The sequence below is a fragment of the Callorhinus ursinus genome, unplaced genomic scaffold (genome assembly GCF_003265705.2).
Source record: "Callorhinus ursinus isolate GAN/ISIS: 27379988/994484 unplaced genomic scaffold, GSC_fseal_2.0 scaffold48, whole genome shotgun sequence".
In the NCBI taxonomy this organism is placed as follows: domain Eukaryota; kingdom Metazoa; phylum Chordata; class Mammalia; order Carnivora; family Otariidae; genus Callorhinus; species Callorhinus ursinus.
The window spans coordinates 249,792-268,685 of NW_027397110.1; the positions used below are offsets into that span (position 1 = coordinate 249,792).

General features: G+C 53.2%; 1 protein-coding gene across 7 annotated transcripts in view; it reads left to right on the forward strand.

Annotated features, from left to right (window-relative positions):
* Positions 1 to 319: 319 nt before the first annotated feature.
* TTLL8 (tubulin tyrosine ligase like 8) overlaps positions 320 to 18,894 on the forward strand; it is a 46,516-nt gene continuing 27,941 nt past the window's right edge. For 3 of the 7 annotated variants that reach the window (XM_025882177.2, XM_073882597.1, XM_073882592.1), the window contains exons 1-8: positions 320 to 384; positions 870 to 980; positions 5,517 to 5,608; positions 9,359 to 9,497; positions 10,329 to 10,402; positions 12,787 to 12,915; positions 14,031 to 14,145; positions 15,746 to 15,868. In XM_025882177.2, the coding sequence (XP_025737962.2) occupies positions 914 to 980; positions 5,517 to 5,608; positions 9,359 to 9,497; positions 10,329 to 10,402; positions 12,787 to 12,915; positions 14,031 to 14,145; positions 15,746 to 15,868 (739 nt within the window). In that variant the 5' untranslated portion in view covers positions 320 to 384; positions 870 to 913. Of the gene's footprint in view, positions 385 to 869; positions 981 to 5,516; positions 5,609 to 9,358; positions 9,498 to 10,328; positions 10,403 to 12,005; positions 12,176 to 12,786; positions 12,916 to 14,030; positions 14,146 to 15,745; positions 15,869 to 18,894 lie in introns of those variants that run through there. The other 4 variants (XM_073882593.1, XM_073882595.1, XM_073882594.1 and 1 more) reach the window with 4 other exon arrangements.

Sequence of the window (18,894 nt, forward strand, 5' to 3'; positions counted from 1 at the left end):
GACCCCGGGCGGAGGCGGCGCGCCCACTCCTTCCCGAGGACACCATGGCCCAGCGCCCCGGCCCCCGCGCCTCGGACAGCAGCCCCGGCCCGGGGCCCAGCGCTAACGCCACTGACCGCGGCCCCCGGGGATCCGCGCCCCACGCTCGCCGCCGGCCCCACCGCAACCGCTCCTGGCGCTCCCCGCCTCCCGCGCGCCCGCGCAGCCCCACGCCCCGCGTTGGCCGCCGCGCCGCGGCCCCTAGGCCCCGCGCCCCGCGCACCCCGCGGGCCAGGCTTGCACAATGCACCGCGCAGCCCCGGCCCGTTGCCCCGGACAACCGCTGGACGCCCGGCGGCGCGGCGGGGGGCGGGGGCGCAGTGCGCCCCACGGGGCCGATCCCGGGTGAGCACTGGCCCCCTCGCCTCGGAACCCCGGACCTGTGCCCCTGCGGATGCCAGACAGGACCCGTGCCCCGCCCTGCTTGAGCCCTCGGGAATCCCTGACGCACCCTCCCCCGTCCCGGGACTCCAGACCCCCCTCCCCTCGCCCCAGGATTCTAGACTTCCTGCTCGGAACCCCAGAACCACTCTTCCTCGGAACGTTCACCCCTTCACCTCTCCACGCTGCCCTCGGGAGCCCGGACCTTAGTCCCACCCCCTCCGCCCTCCCTCCCACTCCCGTTGGCGCTCCAGCCTTGCCCAGCCCCGTCCTCAGAAGCCCGGACCTACCCCTACAAACCTGGACTTGCCCCTCTCCCCCCAGACCTGCCCCGAGACCCTACACCTGTCCTCCCCTCAACCTAGCTTCAGAGCCCCGGCACCGACCTGCCTCCCCGCGCTGGGATGCCCTGGGCCGCGAGCCCTCGCCGACGCCCCCTCTCCTTGCAGGGGCGCGAGCAGGCGCGAGGAAGGGTGAGCTGCCGGAGGCCGGAATGGAGCCGGGAGAAAGGAAGAGGCTCTCGTCCGCTTCACTGGAAGGAGACCCGAGAGAAGAGAACAGTCAGTGTCTTCTTCGCCCACCTTCTGGCCACTCGTGGTTCGAGGCGGGAACGGCGTGGGGGCAAGCGGCTCAGACGTGAGGCGCAGGGCCCGGGGTTGACTCAGGACGTTCAGGGGCATGAAGGCCCGCCAGGGCGGTCGGGGGACCCTGGCCGCGGAGCTTGTGCTTGGGCCCCGCTCTTCTCCGGACTCCCCCGCACCCTCCAGCCCCCTGCCCTCCACCTTTCTGCCCAAGCTGGTCGACTTCAGAGCTCAACTTGGGAAAGGGGTGCAAAGTCAGATGCTCGGGGTTAAGGCGCAGTCCGGGAGAAGTCCCGGTGAGCCCTTTCCTAGGTCTGAGTAAACCCGTGCACTTGCCTTTTTGCCAGTGAGGTCATTCTCGTTGGTAAATACCTAAGAGTGAACTCGCTGGGTCCAGGGTAGGCTCCTGTTCAGCTCTATGTTACCGCGCGGGGGTAAGAGCCTCAGCTGCTCCACACCCAGGCCAACAGTGGGCATCGTCCTATTCATTCTGGGCATTGGGTGGGTGTGGGGGCCGCCTCACTGTGGTTTCCGTTTTACTTTCCCTTCTGGGACTCTTTGTGGAGTATCTGTTCCGGTCTTTTGGCCATTATTAAACTGGGTTGTGGGTTCTTCCTTATTGAGTGGTAGGAATTCTTTGCCCCTTCTGGACGGATACCAGTTCTTTGTCAGTTAGATGTATTATAAATACCTCTGGTCCATGGCTGGTGTTTTCAGCCACTTAACCATTCCCTTTGAAAATCAACTTCTCAGGGGCGCCTGGGTGGCTCAGTCGTTAAGCGTCTGCCTTCTGCTCAGGTCATGATCCCAGCGAACTGGGATCGAGCCCCGCATCGGGCTCCCTGCTCCGTGGGAAGCCTGCTTCTCCCTTTCCCACTCCCCCTGCTTGTGTTCCTTCTCTAACTGTGTCTCTCTCTGTCAAGAAAGAAAGAAAGAAAGAAAATCAACTTCTTAGTTGTAAGGAAGTTTAATTGTCAATCTTCTCTTCTATAGTTAGTGCTTTTTGAGTCTTACTAGGAAATCTATAGCCACCCCATTGTTCAGAAAACAGTATCCTATGTTTTCCTTTAGAAACTTTATAATGTAACATTTCACATTCACCTCCACAATTCACAGGGATTGACTATTTTGTATGGAGTGAGGGGTCAGTGGGCAAATGTTCACTCTTCCCCCATGTGAATATCTAATTGACCCAGGTGGGCCCTGCAATGTCACCTTTGTGGAAAATCAGGCCTAGGCCTATTTTTTTGTTTTCCATTCTGTTTTATTGATTTCTCTGCCTATCCTGAGTCCATTCTACCCTGTTTTAATTCCAGTAGCTTTATAATAAGTCTTAATATTTTGTAGTATAAGCCTTTGGATTTATCCTTCAAGATTTGTTTAGGTTTTCTTCGACTTTTGCATCAACATATAAATTTTAGAATCAAATTGTTAATTTAACACACACCCACACACACAAGTCTTGCTGGGATTTTAATTTTGGTTACATTGAATCTATATATCAATTTGGGTGAAACCTAACATTTTATCAATATTGAGTCTTTCAACCCAGGAACATTTAGTTCTTTGATTCTTATCAACAGTGTTTTGTAATTTTCAGAGTACAGATATGGAAAACCTCTTTTGTTAGATTTACTCCTAGATATTTGATGTTTTTTAGATATAACATTGTTGAGTTTCATTTTCTAATTATTCCCAGTATATAGAAATATAATTAATTTTATTGTACTGACTTGGCATTTGGTGACTTTGCTAACTAATTCTAATAGCTAGTAGATTCATTTAGATTTCTTATGTACACAATCATCTGCAGATCTTTTCAGCTTTTATACCTTTTATTTCCTTTTCCTGCATTATTGCATTGGCTACTACTTTTAGTATAATGTTGAATAGAAGTGATATAGTGGACATCTTTTTTTGTTCCCAACAAAAAAGGTCAGGGATCATGACCTGAGCAGAAGGCAGATGCTTAATGGACTGAGCCACCCAGGTGCCCCCTTTGTTTAATCTTTCATTTACTGAGAGAAGTAGGTTAAATATCTCAATATGATTGTGGATTTTCTTTTTTTGTTTTTAGCTTTGTCAACTTGTATCTTTATATATAATTAAGTTCATACACATTTGGAATTTTTATATCTCCCTGACAAATTGATCCTTTTAATATTATGGGCTATCTCTCTTTTGTCTTTAATAATTATTTTATTAAAGTTCTGTTAATATTTATAAGTAAATATTAGTATATATCTAAATATTTACTAAATATCTCTAAAAGTGACATTTTCTAAATAACTAAACTATTTTTTCACATTTGATAAGATGGACAATAATTCCTCACTAAAATCCAATACCCAGAATATATTCATATTTCCCCATTAATCCCGGGGTCGGTTTGTTCAGATCGTGATCTGGTCAAGGACCACACATTGCATCAGGCTGTCCTTTCTCTTTGCTATTGTTTGATCTGGAGTGGCCACCCCTCTTGCCTTGTGTTTTCAGGATCTAGACTTGATGAGGACAACCTCTTGTTCGGGAGAAAGTCCTACCTTTGGGACTCATCTAGCTGTTGGCCTTGGGGTGGTTTACTCTCCTCCTCTGCCCCTCCTCTGTAATCTGGAGATGAGCTCTGGAGACCTGATGAGATTTGGGTTGAGTGTTTTGCCAAGACTCCTTGGAGGTGGTGCTGTGCCCCTAATTTGCCCACAGAGTCTGACCGTGCTGTCGCCGGTGCTGCAGCCCGTCGCGGGACCAGTGCTGGCCGGACCCCTCCAGGGTAGGGTTGTGTTTCCGTGGCCACCCGAGGAGTGGAGCTGTGGCACCTGGTGACTACCCAAGGCCCCTGAGTGGGGGTGGGGGACTCCGCAGAGAATCCCTCTGAGATGGAACTGGAGGTTGGGCAGGAGGTGGTGCTGGAGGTTGACGGGAAAGTACTTCTGGATCAGTGAGGAACAGGCCTGGGCAAGAGGATATCGTTGTAGGCTGCAGCGACCCCAGCCCCCGCTCTGGACACACCACGCTGCACCCACTCACCCGCCCCTCACCCTCCCAGGGGGCCAGTTGCCCTGGGAGGCCCCTGTTTGAATGGCTGGTTCTCCACAAAGAACAGACGAGGAGCTGCGCTCCTTAAGGAGTGTTGTCCTCCCCGGTGGGCCTCCTCAGTCTCTGCAAAGTTCCGATCCTTCCAGAAGGTGTGCCCGGGTGCTTATTTCTGCCCTGCAGTTACGGGCTTCCAGGGAAGGTGTTGGCACACAGGCATCTCTGATGGCCTCGGGTGAGGGTTGTGTTTGCCCTTCTCTCTCTCACTCTCAAGAGTCTTCTTGGACGGCTGTGCTGGGTCTGGCCAGTGACCATCATATTTTGTGACGCACCAGTGGTCTACACTCAGCCCTCCCACCTCTGCACGCTGCTTCTGCATCTTTTTGCTGTCCCCCATCCCAGTCTGTAAGAGCCTCAAGATGCCCTGAGGGCTCCCAGCTCCCCAGAGAGCTCAGATCCCTCCAGCCAGGGCAGCCCATGCTTAGAAACCAAAGGCCGGGTGCCACGGAGGGTCGTTGCCAGGCTGGGGTTCGATTTGTGTTCTGCATCTGGACGTGCAGTTGTCAGAGCACCATCCCCACTGAAAGGCTCTGCTGCTTCTGTCTGTATTGATTGGCTGTGCAGTTGTGGGTCTCTGGGGCCCACAGGGGGAGGAAGAGCAGTGGGTGCTGGAGGGGTGCCTGCTGCTGGCCTGTCCCGCCTGCGATGTTCCTTGGACATCCAGGCACCGGGGGTCCTGGAGGTGTCAGGAGGTCTGGTGGTGTGGGTGGAAGGTGTACATTCCAGGGGTCTGGGCATGGTGGAATTGAAAATTCCAGCGAGTGGGTGTGGACAGGAAGCATGGAGTCTGAGATCCAGGCCTGCGCACTTCCAAGGTTAGGGCATAGGGGGAGAAAAAGGGCTGCAGTGAGGAGGAAAACGGGGGGCCAAGGGGAGCAGGGCTGGCCAGCCAAGTGTCCGGTGCTCCCAGGAGCCAGGGCCCGAGGGAGTGACAAGGGATCGGCTTGTGTGTGTATGACTTTAGCATGGGTGGTGTCCACGGTGGAGTCCAGCAGACGGGGATGTGGAGAGGTGTGGAGTACAGGGAGGAGGGTTTCCATTTTAATCTTTAAGGTGTGTGCTGCGGGGAGTCTGGTGGCCATAGTTAGGGGAGGAGCGGGGAGGGCTGGCCCTGACAGAGACGGGGGGGCTGGTCATGGCGTGGCGTGGCCACAAAGTGGGTGGGGAGCACAGCGAGGAGAGAGCGTGCGCAAGCCAGAGCTGCAGGGCAGGTGGGCGGGGGGCAGAGAGAGGGCATGGCCAGGGGATGGAGGGTTGGGGGGCCGCAGCCTGGGGAGGGGCTTAGGGTTTGCAGGAGGAGGGTCGGGGGGCCAGCGGTGGGCTGGGTGGAAAGGTGATGGGTGTGCGGGTGGGCTGGGCTTCCTTTCCAAGCATCCCCCGCGCACTTTTACCTTAGCCTGGATGTCTGTTTCTCTTCTGCAGAATTAAAACGAGGAATTTCCCAAGACTTGACTTCTTCCCCCAGATTAGACAGATACAAAATAGCAAGACAATTAACAGAAAAGGCCATCAAGGTAAATGTCTTTTGGGGCTGGGGGTGCACTTTTTTAAAGTTTTATTTATTTCCATAATCTCTTCACCCCACGTGGGGCTCGACTCATGACTCTGAGATCAAGAGTCCCGCGCTATTCAGACCGAGCCAGCCAGGCGCCCCAAGGTTGGGGGGGGCACTTTTTAAATGTGGAAACTTATTTTGGAATTTGGAAAGCAAGTGGGTTGCTTTGATGTGCTGAGCTCCCAGCTGCCCACAGTCCGCCAGCCTGGGTTGGCCCTGGACCCCAGCGCTGGGCCCCAGGGGGAGGGGAGCGGGGGTACGTCCTGTTCTTTACGGGGCAGCAGGGTCTGTCTGCTGTCCTGAGAGCACCGGGAGCCTTCGCTGGGGAAAGGTGGTATTCTCCGGCTTTGCCTACATTGGCGGCCCTTGCTCAGAAGGCTGGGCATGAAGGGCTCGGGAAGTCCAGTGCATCAACCACGGGGATGTGCTTCTGAGGTTCTTCGTGCACCTGCAGAGCATGGGTCGTGAACCCCGGTCGCCACGGGACGGGCTGGGTGCACCAGGTGCGCGGTCGCCAGCAGTCCTGCCCTGGGGGGCGGGCCCCTGTCGCCCGCCTGATCCTGGTGGCTGTGTGCGCTCTCTGGGATTTCATACCAACGAACCATACCAGCTTGTTAATTCTCGGGTTTTCTACTGAAGCCTAAAAACAGGTGAACATTTAGGGCTATAAACATCCCTCTAAGCATTTGTTAGCTGCTTTCACAAGCTTTTATTTTTACAGTACTTTAGCTGAGATGTAGTTCAAAGTACTTTATAATTCATATTATTACTTCTCATTCATTGTGGGTTACTTAAAAGTAGAGTTCATGTCTACACTTCTGGGGTTTTTTTTCCTATTTTTTTCATGTATACAAGATTTTCTCATTTTATTTTATTATTTTTTTACTTTTTATTTAAATTCAATTTAATTAACATATACTGTATCATTAGTTTCAGGGGTAGAATTTAATGATTCATCAGCTGCATACAACACCCAGTACTCATTACATCACGTGCCCTCCTTAGTGCCCATCACCCAGTTACCCCGTCCCCTCTCTCTCCTCCAGCAACCCTCAGTTTGTTTCCTATGGTTGACTCTCTTACGGTTTTTCTCCCTCTCTGATTCTGTCTTATTTTTCCCTCCCTTCCTTTATGCTCCTCTGTTTTGTTTCTTAAATTCCACAGATGCATGAAATCAGATGATAATTGTCTTTCTCTGATTGACTTATTTCACTTAGCATAATACCCTTTAGCTCCATCCATGTCTTTGCAAATGGCAAGTTTTCGTTTTTTTGATGGCTGCATAATATTCCATTGTGTATATATACCACATCTTCTTTATCCATTCATCTGTCAACGGACATCTGGGCTTTTTCCATAGTTTGGCTATTGTGGCCATTGCTGCTATAAACATTGGGGTTCAGGTGCCCCTTCGGATCACTCTGTTTGTATCCTTTGGATAAATAATTGTTTTTTTTTCTATTTATTCTGTTACTGATTTCTAGCTTGGTTGCATGTGGTTGAATCTGTAATCTGCATAATGTTATTCCACTGAAGTGTGTTCAGACTTGCTTTACGCCCAGCGTTTTGTGCATTTATGTGAAAGTTGACGTGGGGTACCCCACTCATAGACCTCAGGGCAGAGCTGGTTATTGTGTTGTTCAAGTCTTCGAGGCTGATGGAAATCTCTGGTCTGTGGGTTCTGTCACTGACTGAGAGAAGCATGTTAAATACCCTTTTATCAGTGTGGATTCCTTCACTTTGTGGTTGTCAAATTCTGCTTTATTATTTATAGCCCTCTTACTAGGAGCATACAAAAGCATCTTCCTGGTGAATTGAATCTTTTTGTAAATTATGGCGTGATTTTCTTTAGGGGTTTATTTTGTCGCAAAGGCTGTTTTGTCTCATACTTAGATTCTCTATGTTCTACCTATCTCTACGCTTATGCTTTTGATTTCCTCTCGTAAACATCATAGACTGAGGTTTTAGAAATCCAGCCTGGCACTCTTCACCTTTTACCTGGAGCCTTTGGTGGGTTTACCTATGACTGCACCCCTGGGGTCCTTGGGCATCCCCGTGTGTCCCTGCCTCCTTCCCTCGTTCAGTCTGCCCCGTCTGCTCACTTTGTGGCTCTGTGTGGACTGATTACATTTTAAATTCCATTTCCCCTGTCTTGTATGTTGTAAATCTTATACTCTGTTTTTCTTCCTTTTGTAGTTCCCTGAGGAATTTTAGCCTGTTGATTAAAATAATCAGCTTTTCTGAAGTTGTTCAGTTTGACTGTAAGCAAGGTGGGCGTTCTTGCTGGGGCAGGTCCCCTGCCTGTCTCTGCATGGCAGCAGCCCCTCGGTGGCCAAGGTCATCCCATCCCTCTGCCCTGGTGCACAGCCCGTGGGGGAAGAGGGCAGGCTTTGGACAGATTTTCTGTGTAGAAGGAGGCTCAGAGAGGTCCTCTGACCTGCTGGGCCCTTCCTGTGGGTGCTAGAACTGGAACTCCCAGCTTCTGGCCCGACGCAAGCTTTCTTGTATGTGTTCCTGGGTGCGGAGTGCAAGTCCTCCTTGTGGGAACTATAGGGTATGTCTGCTACCGATGTCGTGTAACAAATCACCATGAGCTTAGCTACTTAAACACTTAAACATTTATTATCTCACAGCTTCTGCGGGGGCCTCTGCTCAGGATCTCTCGAGGCTGAAATGAGGCATCAGCTGGGCTGGGGTCTCATCCAGAGGCTCAGCTGGGCAAAGATCCGCTTCCAGGCTCCCTTGGCTGGTTGGCAGGATTCACTCCCTTGTGGCTGTAGAGCTGGTTTCTTCAGAGCCAGCAACGGGGAGAGGGTCTCTGCTGCTTTGACTCTCCAACTTCAGGGATGCCCTGGACCCTCTTTTTAAGAGGTGCACCTGACTAGGCCAGGCCCACCCAGTATAGTCTGTCTTTTGATTCATTCAAAGTCGTCTAATTAGGGACACCGTGAGTTTGAGCCATTCCCCTCCTGCCCCGCCCCCGCCTGCTCCCACAAGCTCGGGAGGCACTGAGCTAACTGCTGACCCTGCCGTGTGGCCGTCGTCCTCTGTACCCTGCCCAGGCTGTGCCTCAGCAGCGTGGGCCCCGGAGGCTCCGGCATGCCCGTCACCGTCCCGTCTCCCATCCCTGAGCTGGGAAGGCCTCGGTACACGCCACCCACCGCCCGCTCCCTGCCTGGTGCCCAGTCCCGGCAGAGCCCCCAGCTTCCTTGGTGCTGGCCTCATGCTTTTGGCACTCCGGTCCCGCTGTGGCCCTTCTTGGGCGGTTGAGCAGCTCTTCCCTCTCGCTCCTCCTCGAGTCTCAGGCGCCCATCCCCTCGCCCCCAGCACGAGAGACTGTCACCTTCGTAGAGAAAAGAAAGCCTTAGAGTGCGTGGCCTCCGGCCTCAGCCCCACCTTCCAGACCAGGACCTGCCCTGAGCGGGGCACGCGCCCGTGGTCCTGGTTGTGCGGGGTCTCCTAGCCTTCGTGGGAGCGACAGCCACGTGTGCAAGGCCCGCAAAGAATGAGCACGTGCCACAGAGGAGGGCCCTGCTCCGTGCCCGTGTGTGTTCTTGGATGTTTCTGCGTGTCTTCCTTGGAGCGGGACCTGAGTGTCATCCCACTCACTGGCACAGTCTGTCTCATTCTGCCTTGAAGCCTCCCCTCACAGACAATTAACTGCCTTGTCTTTCATTCTCTAATTTAAAATATGCTCTTGCAATTTGAGGAAAAGAAGATTTTCTCCATCTACGGACACTACCCAGTGATACGGGCCACCCTTCGAAGAAAGGGCTGGGTGGAGAAGAAGTTCCACTTTCTGCCCAAGGTCATCCCAAATGCAGACGATGACGGTGCGGGGGTGCCTGGTAGAGTATCGAAGGTGTCTTGTCTCGGTGTAAGGCTTGTGTGTGCGTCTGAGTGAGTCACACCTCTCCAGGGAGTGCTTTTCTGGCCTGAAGAGCCTGTGACTTGGGCCTCCCCTGCATGTCTGGGGGTCTCCCTGGGCAGGCAGAGGCCATTGCCCTCCCGGCCTGCCTTCCCCAAGTATCTCCACGCCAGGCCTGTGCTTTCAAACCTGGTCTGGTTGCTTCTCGGTGTCCCCCCGTCCGTGCCCACGACTTCTCGGTGTCCCCCGTCCGTGCCCACGACTTCTCGGTGTCCCCCGTCCGTGCCCACGACTTCTCGGTGTCCCCCGTCCGTGCCCACAACAGTTCTCCTCCTCCCATGTCTGGGCAGTTGCCACCATCCTTCAGTGGCCCTGCCCTGTCTGTCTCTCCTCTAGCCCTGGGTCCCCACTGGTCACTCCTCGGTCACTCTGCCCAAGGCCCTGCCTCCCACTCTGCAGAGAACATCTGCACCTTCTTGGCCCTCGGTCTGCAGGGGGCCAGCTCCCACACGGTGGTTGAGGCCCATGCCGACCCCATCGCTGTCCTGCTTCCCGCACCCCTCTCCACCACACTTATCCCAAGGCTGTCTGTCCCGCCCCACACCTGGGGTCCTGGACCCTGGGACTGCACCTGGCAGAGGGGCCATGCAGCGAACACTGGGGCAGGGAGACGGAAGGCCCCTGGAGATGAGTTGCTGGGGTGTCAGCAAGTGCGCCGTGGCCGTGGCCGCTGCCGGCTGTGGGGTGTGGGGGCTGTGCTGAGGTGCTTGGGCCGGACAGGCTGATGGCTCTCTGGGGGTTGTGTTTGCAGAACATAAATGTGCTGAAGGCAAAGAAAACCAAGAAGAGGCTTTGGAGAAGACAGATGACATCCATGATGTGATGGTAGGTCCCCATACCTGAGCTCCCTTGGGCCAGGTGGGCCTCGATGTCCCCATGCCTCCTCACACTGTCACCTTCCCTGGGCCGTGTCCTGGGGACGGGTGGCAAAGCCAGTCACACCAGGCTGCTGGACGCATGTGCATGCTTGCACTCATTTGTATGTGTGTGCGTGCTTGTGTGTCCATGTGCACCCGTGTGCATACGTGTACTCATGTACACCTCTGTGTGTGCACTCGTGTGTGTCCATAGGCACCTGTGTACAAGTATGCGTGCGTGTGCTCGTGTGCATCTGTGTGTGCTCATGTGTCCATGTGCACTTGTGTGTGTCTGCGTGTGCATCTGTGTGCGCTCGTGTGCACTCATGTTTGTCCATGTGTGCCCGTGTGCATCTGTGTGTGTTCATGTGTCCATGTGCATCTGTGTGCACGCGTGTGCGTTCATGTGCACTCATGTGTGCCCGTGTGCGTGCATGCACTCATGTGCATCTGTGTGGGCGCTCATGTGTCCATGTGCACTCGTGTGTGTCTGCGTGTGCATCTGTGTGCGCTCATGTGCGTTCATGTGCACTCATGTGTGTCCATGTATGCCTGTGTGCGTGCATGCACTCATGTGCATCTGTGTGTGCGCTCATGTGTCCATGTGCATCTGTGTGTGTGTGCTTGTGTGCGTCCATGTGCACCTGTGTAGGTGTGTGCACTTGCGTGCTGCCCTTCATACTTTTGTCTTATGGTTCATGCCTCACTTGAACAAATGGGAGAAAGTGACAACAGAAGCTGTGGATGTTGCTCTGGAGTAGGAAGGAAGGCTGAGTCCGGCATTTGGGATAAGTTTTAGGAAGTGATGCTGGCAGCCAGCTCCCCGCTCCCTCCGGGCACTCTTGTTGGCATCAGGATGGGAGGATCCCAGTCCTGCCCTAACATGGGGTCAAGGTAGACTAGCCTGTGTTGCAGAATAGTAGGTGTGTCCTCAAATGCTGGTCTACAGAGAATGACCCCGCAGGGTCTTCAAGGTGTCAGAATTTTGGAAAATGTTTTCCTTTCCTTGTATCTCTTTGGTAAGAATTTTTGACCACACAGGTGCTCTTGTTTGTAAAATCAGAGCCGCCAAGTCCACCCTTGGTCCCTGCACTCTGGTGGCCCTGGCCGCCAGCTCTGAAGGAGTGGGGGCAGGGAGGAGGCTGGCTCCCACAGTCTCCAGGCCACGAGGCAGTGCACTCACCCCATGCCCCTGTGTGGCATGTCCCTGAACCCCACAAGGACACCCACGGGGTGGGCAGCCCTGGCCTCACTCAGCCGCACACAGGGGGGCTGCTGTTGGTGCGGAGCCCGCCCTTGCTTCCTGAGAGCAGAAGCCCCGCATGCGGGCGGTTTCCCCCAGTGCAGCACACAGTGGCTCCCCAAGGAACACCACTGCCAGCCTCCCAGACCAGAGAGTCACAGATCACACACTTCCAGTGTTGTTTAATACCTTATTTCCACAGTATGGAGGGTCCTCAGAAAGTTAGAAATAGAGCTACCCTACAACCCAGCAGCTGCACTCCTGGGTATTTGCCCAAAGGATACAAACATAGGGATCCGAAGGGGCACCTGCCCCCCAATGTTCACAGCAGCAATGAGCCCAACACCCAACCGTGGAAGGAGCCCCGATGTCCATCGACAGATGAATGGACAAAGAAGATGTGGTCCATATACACAGTGGAATATCACTCAACCACCAGAAAGGATGAATACCCAGCATTTACATCGATGCAGATGGAACTGGAGGAGATTATGCTGAGTGAGAAAGCCAATAGTATATGATCTCAGTGATATGAGGAATTTAAGGAGCAAAACAGATGATCATAGGGGAAGGAAAAAAAGAGAGGGAGACAAACCATAAGAGACTCTTTTTTTTTTTTTAAGTGGATCTTTTTTTTTTAAGATTTTATTTATTTGACAGAGAAAGACACAGCGAGAGAGAGAACACGAGCAGGGGCAGTGGGAGAGGGAGAAGCAGGCTTCCCGCCGAGCAGGGAGCCCGATGTGGGGCTCGATCCCAGGACCCTGGGACCAGACCCAAGCTGAAGGCAGACGCTTAACGACTGAGCCACCCAGGCGCCCCAAACCATAAGAGACTCTTAATGAAAGAGAACAAGCAGGGCTGATGGAGGGAGCAGTGGGGGAGGGGCTGGACGGGGGATGGGCATTAAGGAGGGCTCTCATGAGGGGCACCGGCTGTCTCACGGAAGTGAGGAATCACTGAATTCTACACCTCAAACTGATTTTTACCATATATGCTAACTAACTAGAATGAAAAAGTCTGATTTCCTTCACTCTTACTTGCATCCCAACATCCAAAGATAGGAAGCTTGGATATAGGGTACTGATGAGGGTTTTTTTTCTTGCCAGTCCAGGTTGGTAAAAAATGAAATGCCGTACTTCCTCTGGACTATCAAAAGGGACGTCATTGACTACCACAGCCTGAGCTGTGACCAGATGCTGAATCACTACGGGAAGACGGCTTCCTTCACCACCAAGGTGAGAGGGAGGGCTTGGGGGGAAGTGGGCGGGAGCAGGTGCAGGGCAATGCCTCGCCTCCTGCAAGTCCAATGGCTGAGTGTGGGAAGGCCTCGAATGGAATGGTCACCTTGGGGCTCCTCCCCAGGATGACTGCTGCCCGGGCAGAGGCCACACTGCCCGTTACCAGTGTCCAGAGGCCCTCAGCACCTGCTCCACTCGCATCCCCAGAGCCCCATGTGCCCTTAGCCCTGAGTCCCACCTCTGGGTGCGCAGGCCAAACCTCAGGCAGGGCAGGTGGGGGCTGCCACCGCAGCCCCGCATAAGCTCTGCACCCTGGAGAGGCCCTGGGTCCCAGGGAGAGCCAGGCCGCCTCCCCCCTGCACAGGGCCTTCTGGCTGCAGGCGGCGTGGGCACCTCCTGTACTCACCGCCCTTTGGTCCCACGGCCCCCTCCCGCGACTCTGAGGGCTGAGGTTCAGGGGTGGGGTCAGCCCAGGGTGGACAGGCCTGCCTGTACCCAGGCAGGAGAGCTTGGGGAGAGGGGCTTCTGGGCAACAAGGAGACCATTCCCCCAACAGGCAAGGACGACACGGGGGTCGGGGTGAGGCTCGCACCACCCCCAGGGCTCCCTGTGGAGGGTCTGGCCCCATGCATCCTCACCCGGCCTCAGCTGCTGGCCTCCTTCAGGGTGCGGGCAATAGCTGCAGGTGGCCCAGTCGGGTTGGGCTCCCCACAGAGGCCCCCATGTAGCATGGCCACCAGTGTGCCCAGCAGGCAGCAGGCACTGCCTCTCACGGGGGGCACTGGGCACTTTTTCCCAAATGGGGCCTGTGGTGAGTGTGCCCAGAAGCTTGCTGGGCCCAGCACCAGTTGGGGAACCTGGGAGATAAAGGTGGGACCTACCACCCTGTGCCCTCAGATGGCCCTGGCCTGCACAGGGGTCACCCTGTTATTTGAACCAGCTGGCTGGGGGCAGGAGGGGCACGGAGGCCGGGGGGGGGTCTACTCTGGGGGGGAGTCTGCTCCAAGAGCTCCTTGGAGCAGGTGCCGCCAGCCAGACCTGTAGGTGTTCAGGCTGGTCTGAGGGGACCAGCAGGTGGCCTGTGGGGGCCTAACGTGCCGCTGTCTCTGGAGATCGGGCTGTGTGTGAACATGAGGAGCCTGCCATGGTACGTCCAAGCCAACCCTGACTCCTTCTTCCCCCGCTGTTACGGCCTCTGCACTGAGAGTGAGAAGCAGGAATTCCTGGGTAAGTCAATGGCCAGAGGCGGAGACCACCTGGTGTCAGGGCCCCTCTGTGGCCTACCTCCCACTGAAGGGCTGCAGGAACCTTTGGAAGGGAGGTGGGCTGGGCCACAGCTGCAGGGCTGGGGACTGGTGGGAGGTAATGACAGACAGCCTGGTCCTGTCCCAAGGCCCAGGGGCTCGGCTCCATTTTGAGGGGTGAGGGCTGGTCCAGACACTTCCATGGGCAGCATGGCATGGGAGGCTGCGTGGAGGCTGGTGGAGGCTGATGGAGGCTGTGGAGCCGCGTGTCAGGAGCTTGGTTCTGATTGGGTTTCTGGGGGAGGTCTGCGTGGGGTTGGTCCTGGGACCCAGGTCTGAGCACCTGTGGGCCACGGACTCTGGCCTGAGGACAGAGGGAGGATTCCTGGTTTGACCTGCCAAGAGAGAGAGAGACAGAAAGTGAAGGTCAGAGCAGGTGGGCAGTGTTCATTTGGGGGTGACCGTGTTTTCTGAGCGCCTGATCTGGGGGCCGTGGAGATGTGGCATCTACCAGCACCTGTGCCGTATGTCTTGACCCCACTCTGGGGCTCCCAGAAGCAAACAGGCGCAGGCAGAACAAGGCAGGGTCCACGGGGGCTGGAGGTGAGAAGTGCAGTGGAGGGGAGGGTGGTGGGCAGGGGCATCTCAGAGAAGGGGTACTGGTGAGGCCCGGAGGGAGGGAGGTCTGAAGGGACCAGGCTGGAGGAGGCCATGTGCCTGCGTGCCCACAGGGCACAGGGGCTAGGAGTTGGTGGGCAAGCTCAGGGGCGTTTGTTCTGGTGGAAGGAGACTCCGGTGAGAAGCTCTGGGCCCTGGAGGAGCTGGGGAAGGGAGCGCAGATTCTGGGTATTTCCAAGGAGGCAGCAACTGCTTGGCCGGCAGGTGGGGCCTTCTCTGCTGAGATGAGCAAGGAGCAGGCTTTGGTTTGGTTTCGGTGAGAAGGTACCAGAATTTCCTGCAGACCTCCCAGAGGGCATGCATGGGAGTGGAATTGGCTAAGGCAGGCCTCAGAGCGTGGGCTCGCTCATGGGGATGCAGGCCGCCTCTCCTGGCCCAAGAGCACTCGGAGCCAGGCCAGCCCCAAGCTTGGGTCTGTGGGACCCAGAGCTGCCTTCCGTGCCAGGTGGGTGTGGCAGGGCCCCTCTGGCCATCCACACCGGGAGCCGTGGAAGCCAGCATGTCCAAGGAGGTCCAGAGAGCCTCCTGGGATGGGGAGGGTCCTCGTGTGTCTGCAAGGGGCTTCCGTCCTCTGGTGCAGGGCTGAGGGCACAGGGAGCCTGGACAAGGACAAGCACGTGGCCTCCATGGACTTGGCCCTGGGTGGGGGGCGGAGAGCAGGAGGGAGGCAGGGAGGGATGTGCAGGTGGAGGTATATTAGACTCCCATCTGCAGAGGAGCAGGAGGGAGCAGGACCAGGTTGGAAGCACGGGCTGAGGGCAGAGTGAACGGCCCCTCGAGGCGGTGAGGGCAGGAAGGGAGGCCGCTGCAGGCTGTGGGGCACCAAGGCTGAGGACAGCTGGTGCTGGCCGAGGTCCCTGGTCCCCAGCGCCCGCAGAGGAGGCGAGGCCTTGGTGTCCTTTCAGATGACTTCCGGCGCACAGTGGCCTCCAGCATCCTCAAGTGGGTGGTCAGCCACCAGAACTACAGCAGAGGCAAACCCAGCATCAAGGGGGAGGCCTGCGAGCCGGGCTCTGGCAACAAGAAAGGTGTGTGGGGGGCCTGAGGCTACACCGTGCAGGGAGGGCTGTGCCAGGAGGATCAGTGGGGCCATGTGTCCAGGGCGGTGTTGTCCCCTGCCCCACAGAAGAGGGTGACAGGGAATGGCTTTCCTGCGTGGTGTAGGGCCACGTGGCATTAGGCCTACAAAACCCAAATAAGTATTTTGTTGTTCACTTTCTCAGAGCATTTTTAGGTTCACAGTCCAGTTGAGCAGAAGGTACAGGGATTTCCCATACACGCCCTGCCCCCCCAACCTCCTCTACTATCACCACCCCCACCGGTGGTGCGTTTGTTAGGATCAGTGAACCTACGTTGACACGTCACTGTCACGCAGACCACAGCTGGCCTTGAGGTTCACTCTTGTGCGGGGCGTTGTGTGGGTTTGGAGAACCGTGTAAGGGACGGACCCACCTTTATGGCGTCCCACAGAGTCACTTCACTGCCCTCCACACCCTGTGCTCTCCCCTGTTCCTCTCTCCTCCCCAGCTCCTGGCCCCCCGGCCCTTTTCCTGTCTCCGTAGTTCTGCCTTTTCCAGAATGTCCTCCGGTTGGAATCGTACAAACGTAGCCTTTGCTGATTGGCTTCTTTCGCTCAGGGTTATGCATTCAAGGTTCCTCCAAACTTCACGGTTTGGTAGCTCATTGTCTGGAGGGTCCATTGTCTGGCTTGTTTATTCATTCACCTACTGAAGGACGTCTTGGTCGGGCAATTATGAGTAAAGCTGCTGTAAACATCTGTATACAGGTTTTTGTATAGGTGTAAATTTTCAACTCATTTGGGTAAACACCAAAGAGCATGATTGCTGGATACCGTGGTAAGAGTATGTTTTGGTAAGAAACAACCAAGCTGCCTTCCACAGCGGCTGTGTCATTCTGCCTTCCCACTGTCGGCGAGCACCGCTCCTCACGCCCCCCGTGTTTGGTGGCGGTGGTGCTCTGGATTTTGGCCGTTCTGACAGATGTGCAGTGGCACCTTATTGTTTTCATTGGCAGTTCCCTGGTGACGTATGATGTTGAGCATCTCTTAATATACTTCTTTGCCATCTGTAAATATATTCTTTGGTGAGAAATCTGTTCAGCTTCCCTGCTGTTTTAAATTTTTTTATTGTTGAGGTTTAAGAGGGAGTGTGTGTGTGTGTATTTTGGATAACAGATGTGTCTGTGGCAAATATTTTCTCCAAGTCTGTGGCTGTCTTCTCATCTTCTTGACTGTCTTTCATGGAGCAGAAGTTTTTAACTTTAATGAAGTCCAGCTTACCAAGTATTTCTTTCATGGACCATGCCTTTGGGGTTGTATCTAAAAAGTTATCACCGCACCCAGGTTCATCTTGGTGGTCTCCTGTGCTATCTTCTAGGAGTTTTATATTTTTGTGTTTCACACTTGGGTATATGATCCATTTTGAATTAATTTCTAGGAAGGACGTAAGATCTGTGTCTAGATTCTTTTTTTTTTTTTTTGCACCCGTTCCAGCATCACTTGTTGAAAAGACCACTTTTTCCCATTATATTGTCTTTGCTCCTTTGTCAAGGATCAGTTGATCATATTTTTGTAGGTTTATTTCTGGGCTCTTTATTCTGTTCCAGTGATCTATTATTTTATGAATACCACACTCTCTTGATTACAGTAGATTTGTGGTAAGACTTGAAGTTGAATAGTGTCAATTCTCCAATTTGTTCTTCTCCTTCAATATTGGGTTGGCTATTCTGGATATTTTTACTCTTCATATAAACTTGAGAATCAGTTTGTCAACATCCATAAAATGCCTTGCTGGGATTGTATTGAATTTATAGATTGAGTAGGGAAGAACTGACATCTTGACAATGAAAACTATTCATGAACATAGAATATCTCACCATTAATGTAGTCCTCCTTTGATCTCAGTTATCATATTTTTGTAGTTTTCTTCATATAGACTTTGTTAGATTTATTTATTTATATATTTAATTTGGGGGCTGCTAATGTAAATGGTATTGTGTTTTAAATTTCAAATTCCAATGATTCATTTCTGGTGTGTAGGAAAGTGATTGACTATAATCATTTATTAGTTCCACGAGGATTTTTTTGTCAATTCTTTCAGATTTTATACACAGATAATCATGTCATCTGTGAATAAAGACAGTTTTATTTCTTCCTTCCCAATCTGTATGCCTTTTATATTATTTTCTTGCCTTATTGCATTGGCTAGGATTTCCAGTACAATGTTGGAAAAAAAAACTGGTGAGAGGGAGGAGGTCCTGCCTTCCTCTTGATTTTAGAGTGTAAGGTTCTAGTTTCTCATCATTAAATATAGTGTTAGCTATAGGGTTTTTTTTGTATATATTCTCCTTTTCTATTTTTTATTTTTTTAAGATTTTATTTATTTGAGAGAGAATGAGAGATAGAGAGCACGAGAGGGAAGAGGGTCAGAGGGAGAAGCAGACTCCCCGCTGAGCAGGGAGCCCGACGTGGGACTCGATCCCAGGACTCCAGGATCATGACCTGAGCCGAAGGCAGTCGCCCAACCAACTGAGCCACCCAGGCGCCCTATTCTCCTTTTTTTTTTTTTTTTAAAGATTTTACTTATTTATTTTAGAGAGAGAGAAGGGGGAGGAGCAAAGGGAGAGAGAAAGGGAGATAATCTTTAGCAGAATCCACACTGAGCGTGGAGCCTGAGGGCTTTAATTTTGGGGGGCTTTAATTTTTAAACAACTAAAAAATTTTCTTGAGATCATGGCCTGAGCCAAAACCAAGAGTTGGACGTTCAACTGACTGAGTCACCCGGGTGCCCCGTATATATTCTTTATCAAGCTGAAGAAGTTCCTCTCTATTCCTAGCTTGCCGAGATCTTTTATCATGAATGAGAGTTTAATTTTGTCAAATGCTTTTTCTGCATCTATTGATATGATCATGAATTTTTCTTCTTTAGCCTATGATTGTAACAGATTAAATTAATTGATTTTCTAATGTCAAACCAGTTTTGATATCTGACATAAATCCCATTTGATATGGTATATGATTCTTTGTATTCATTAT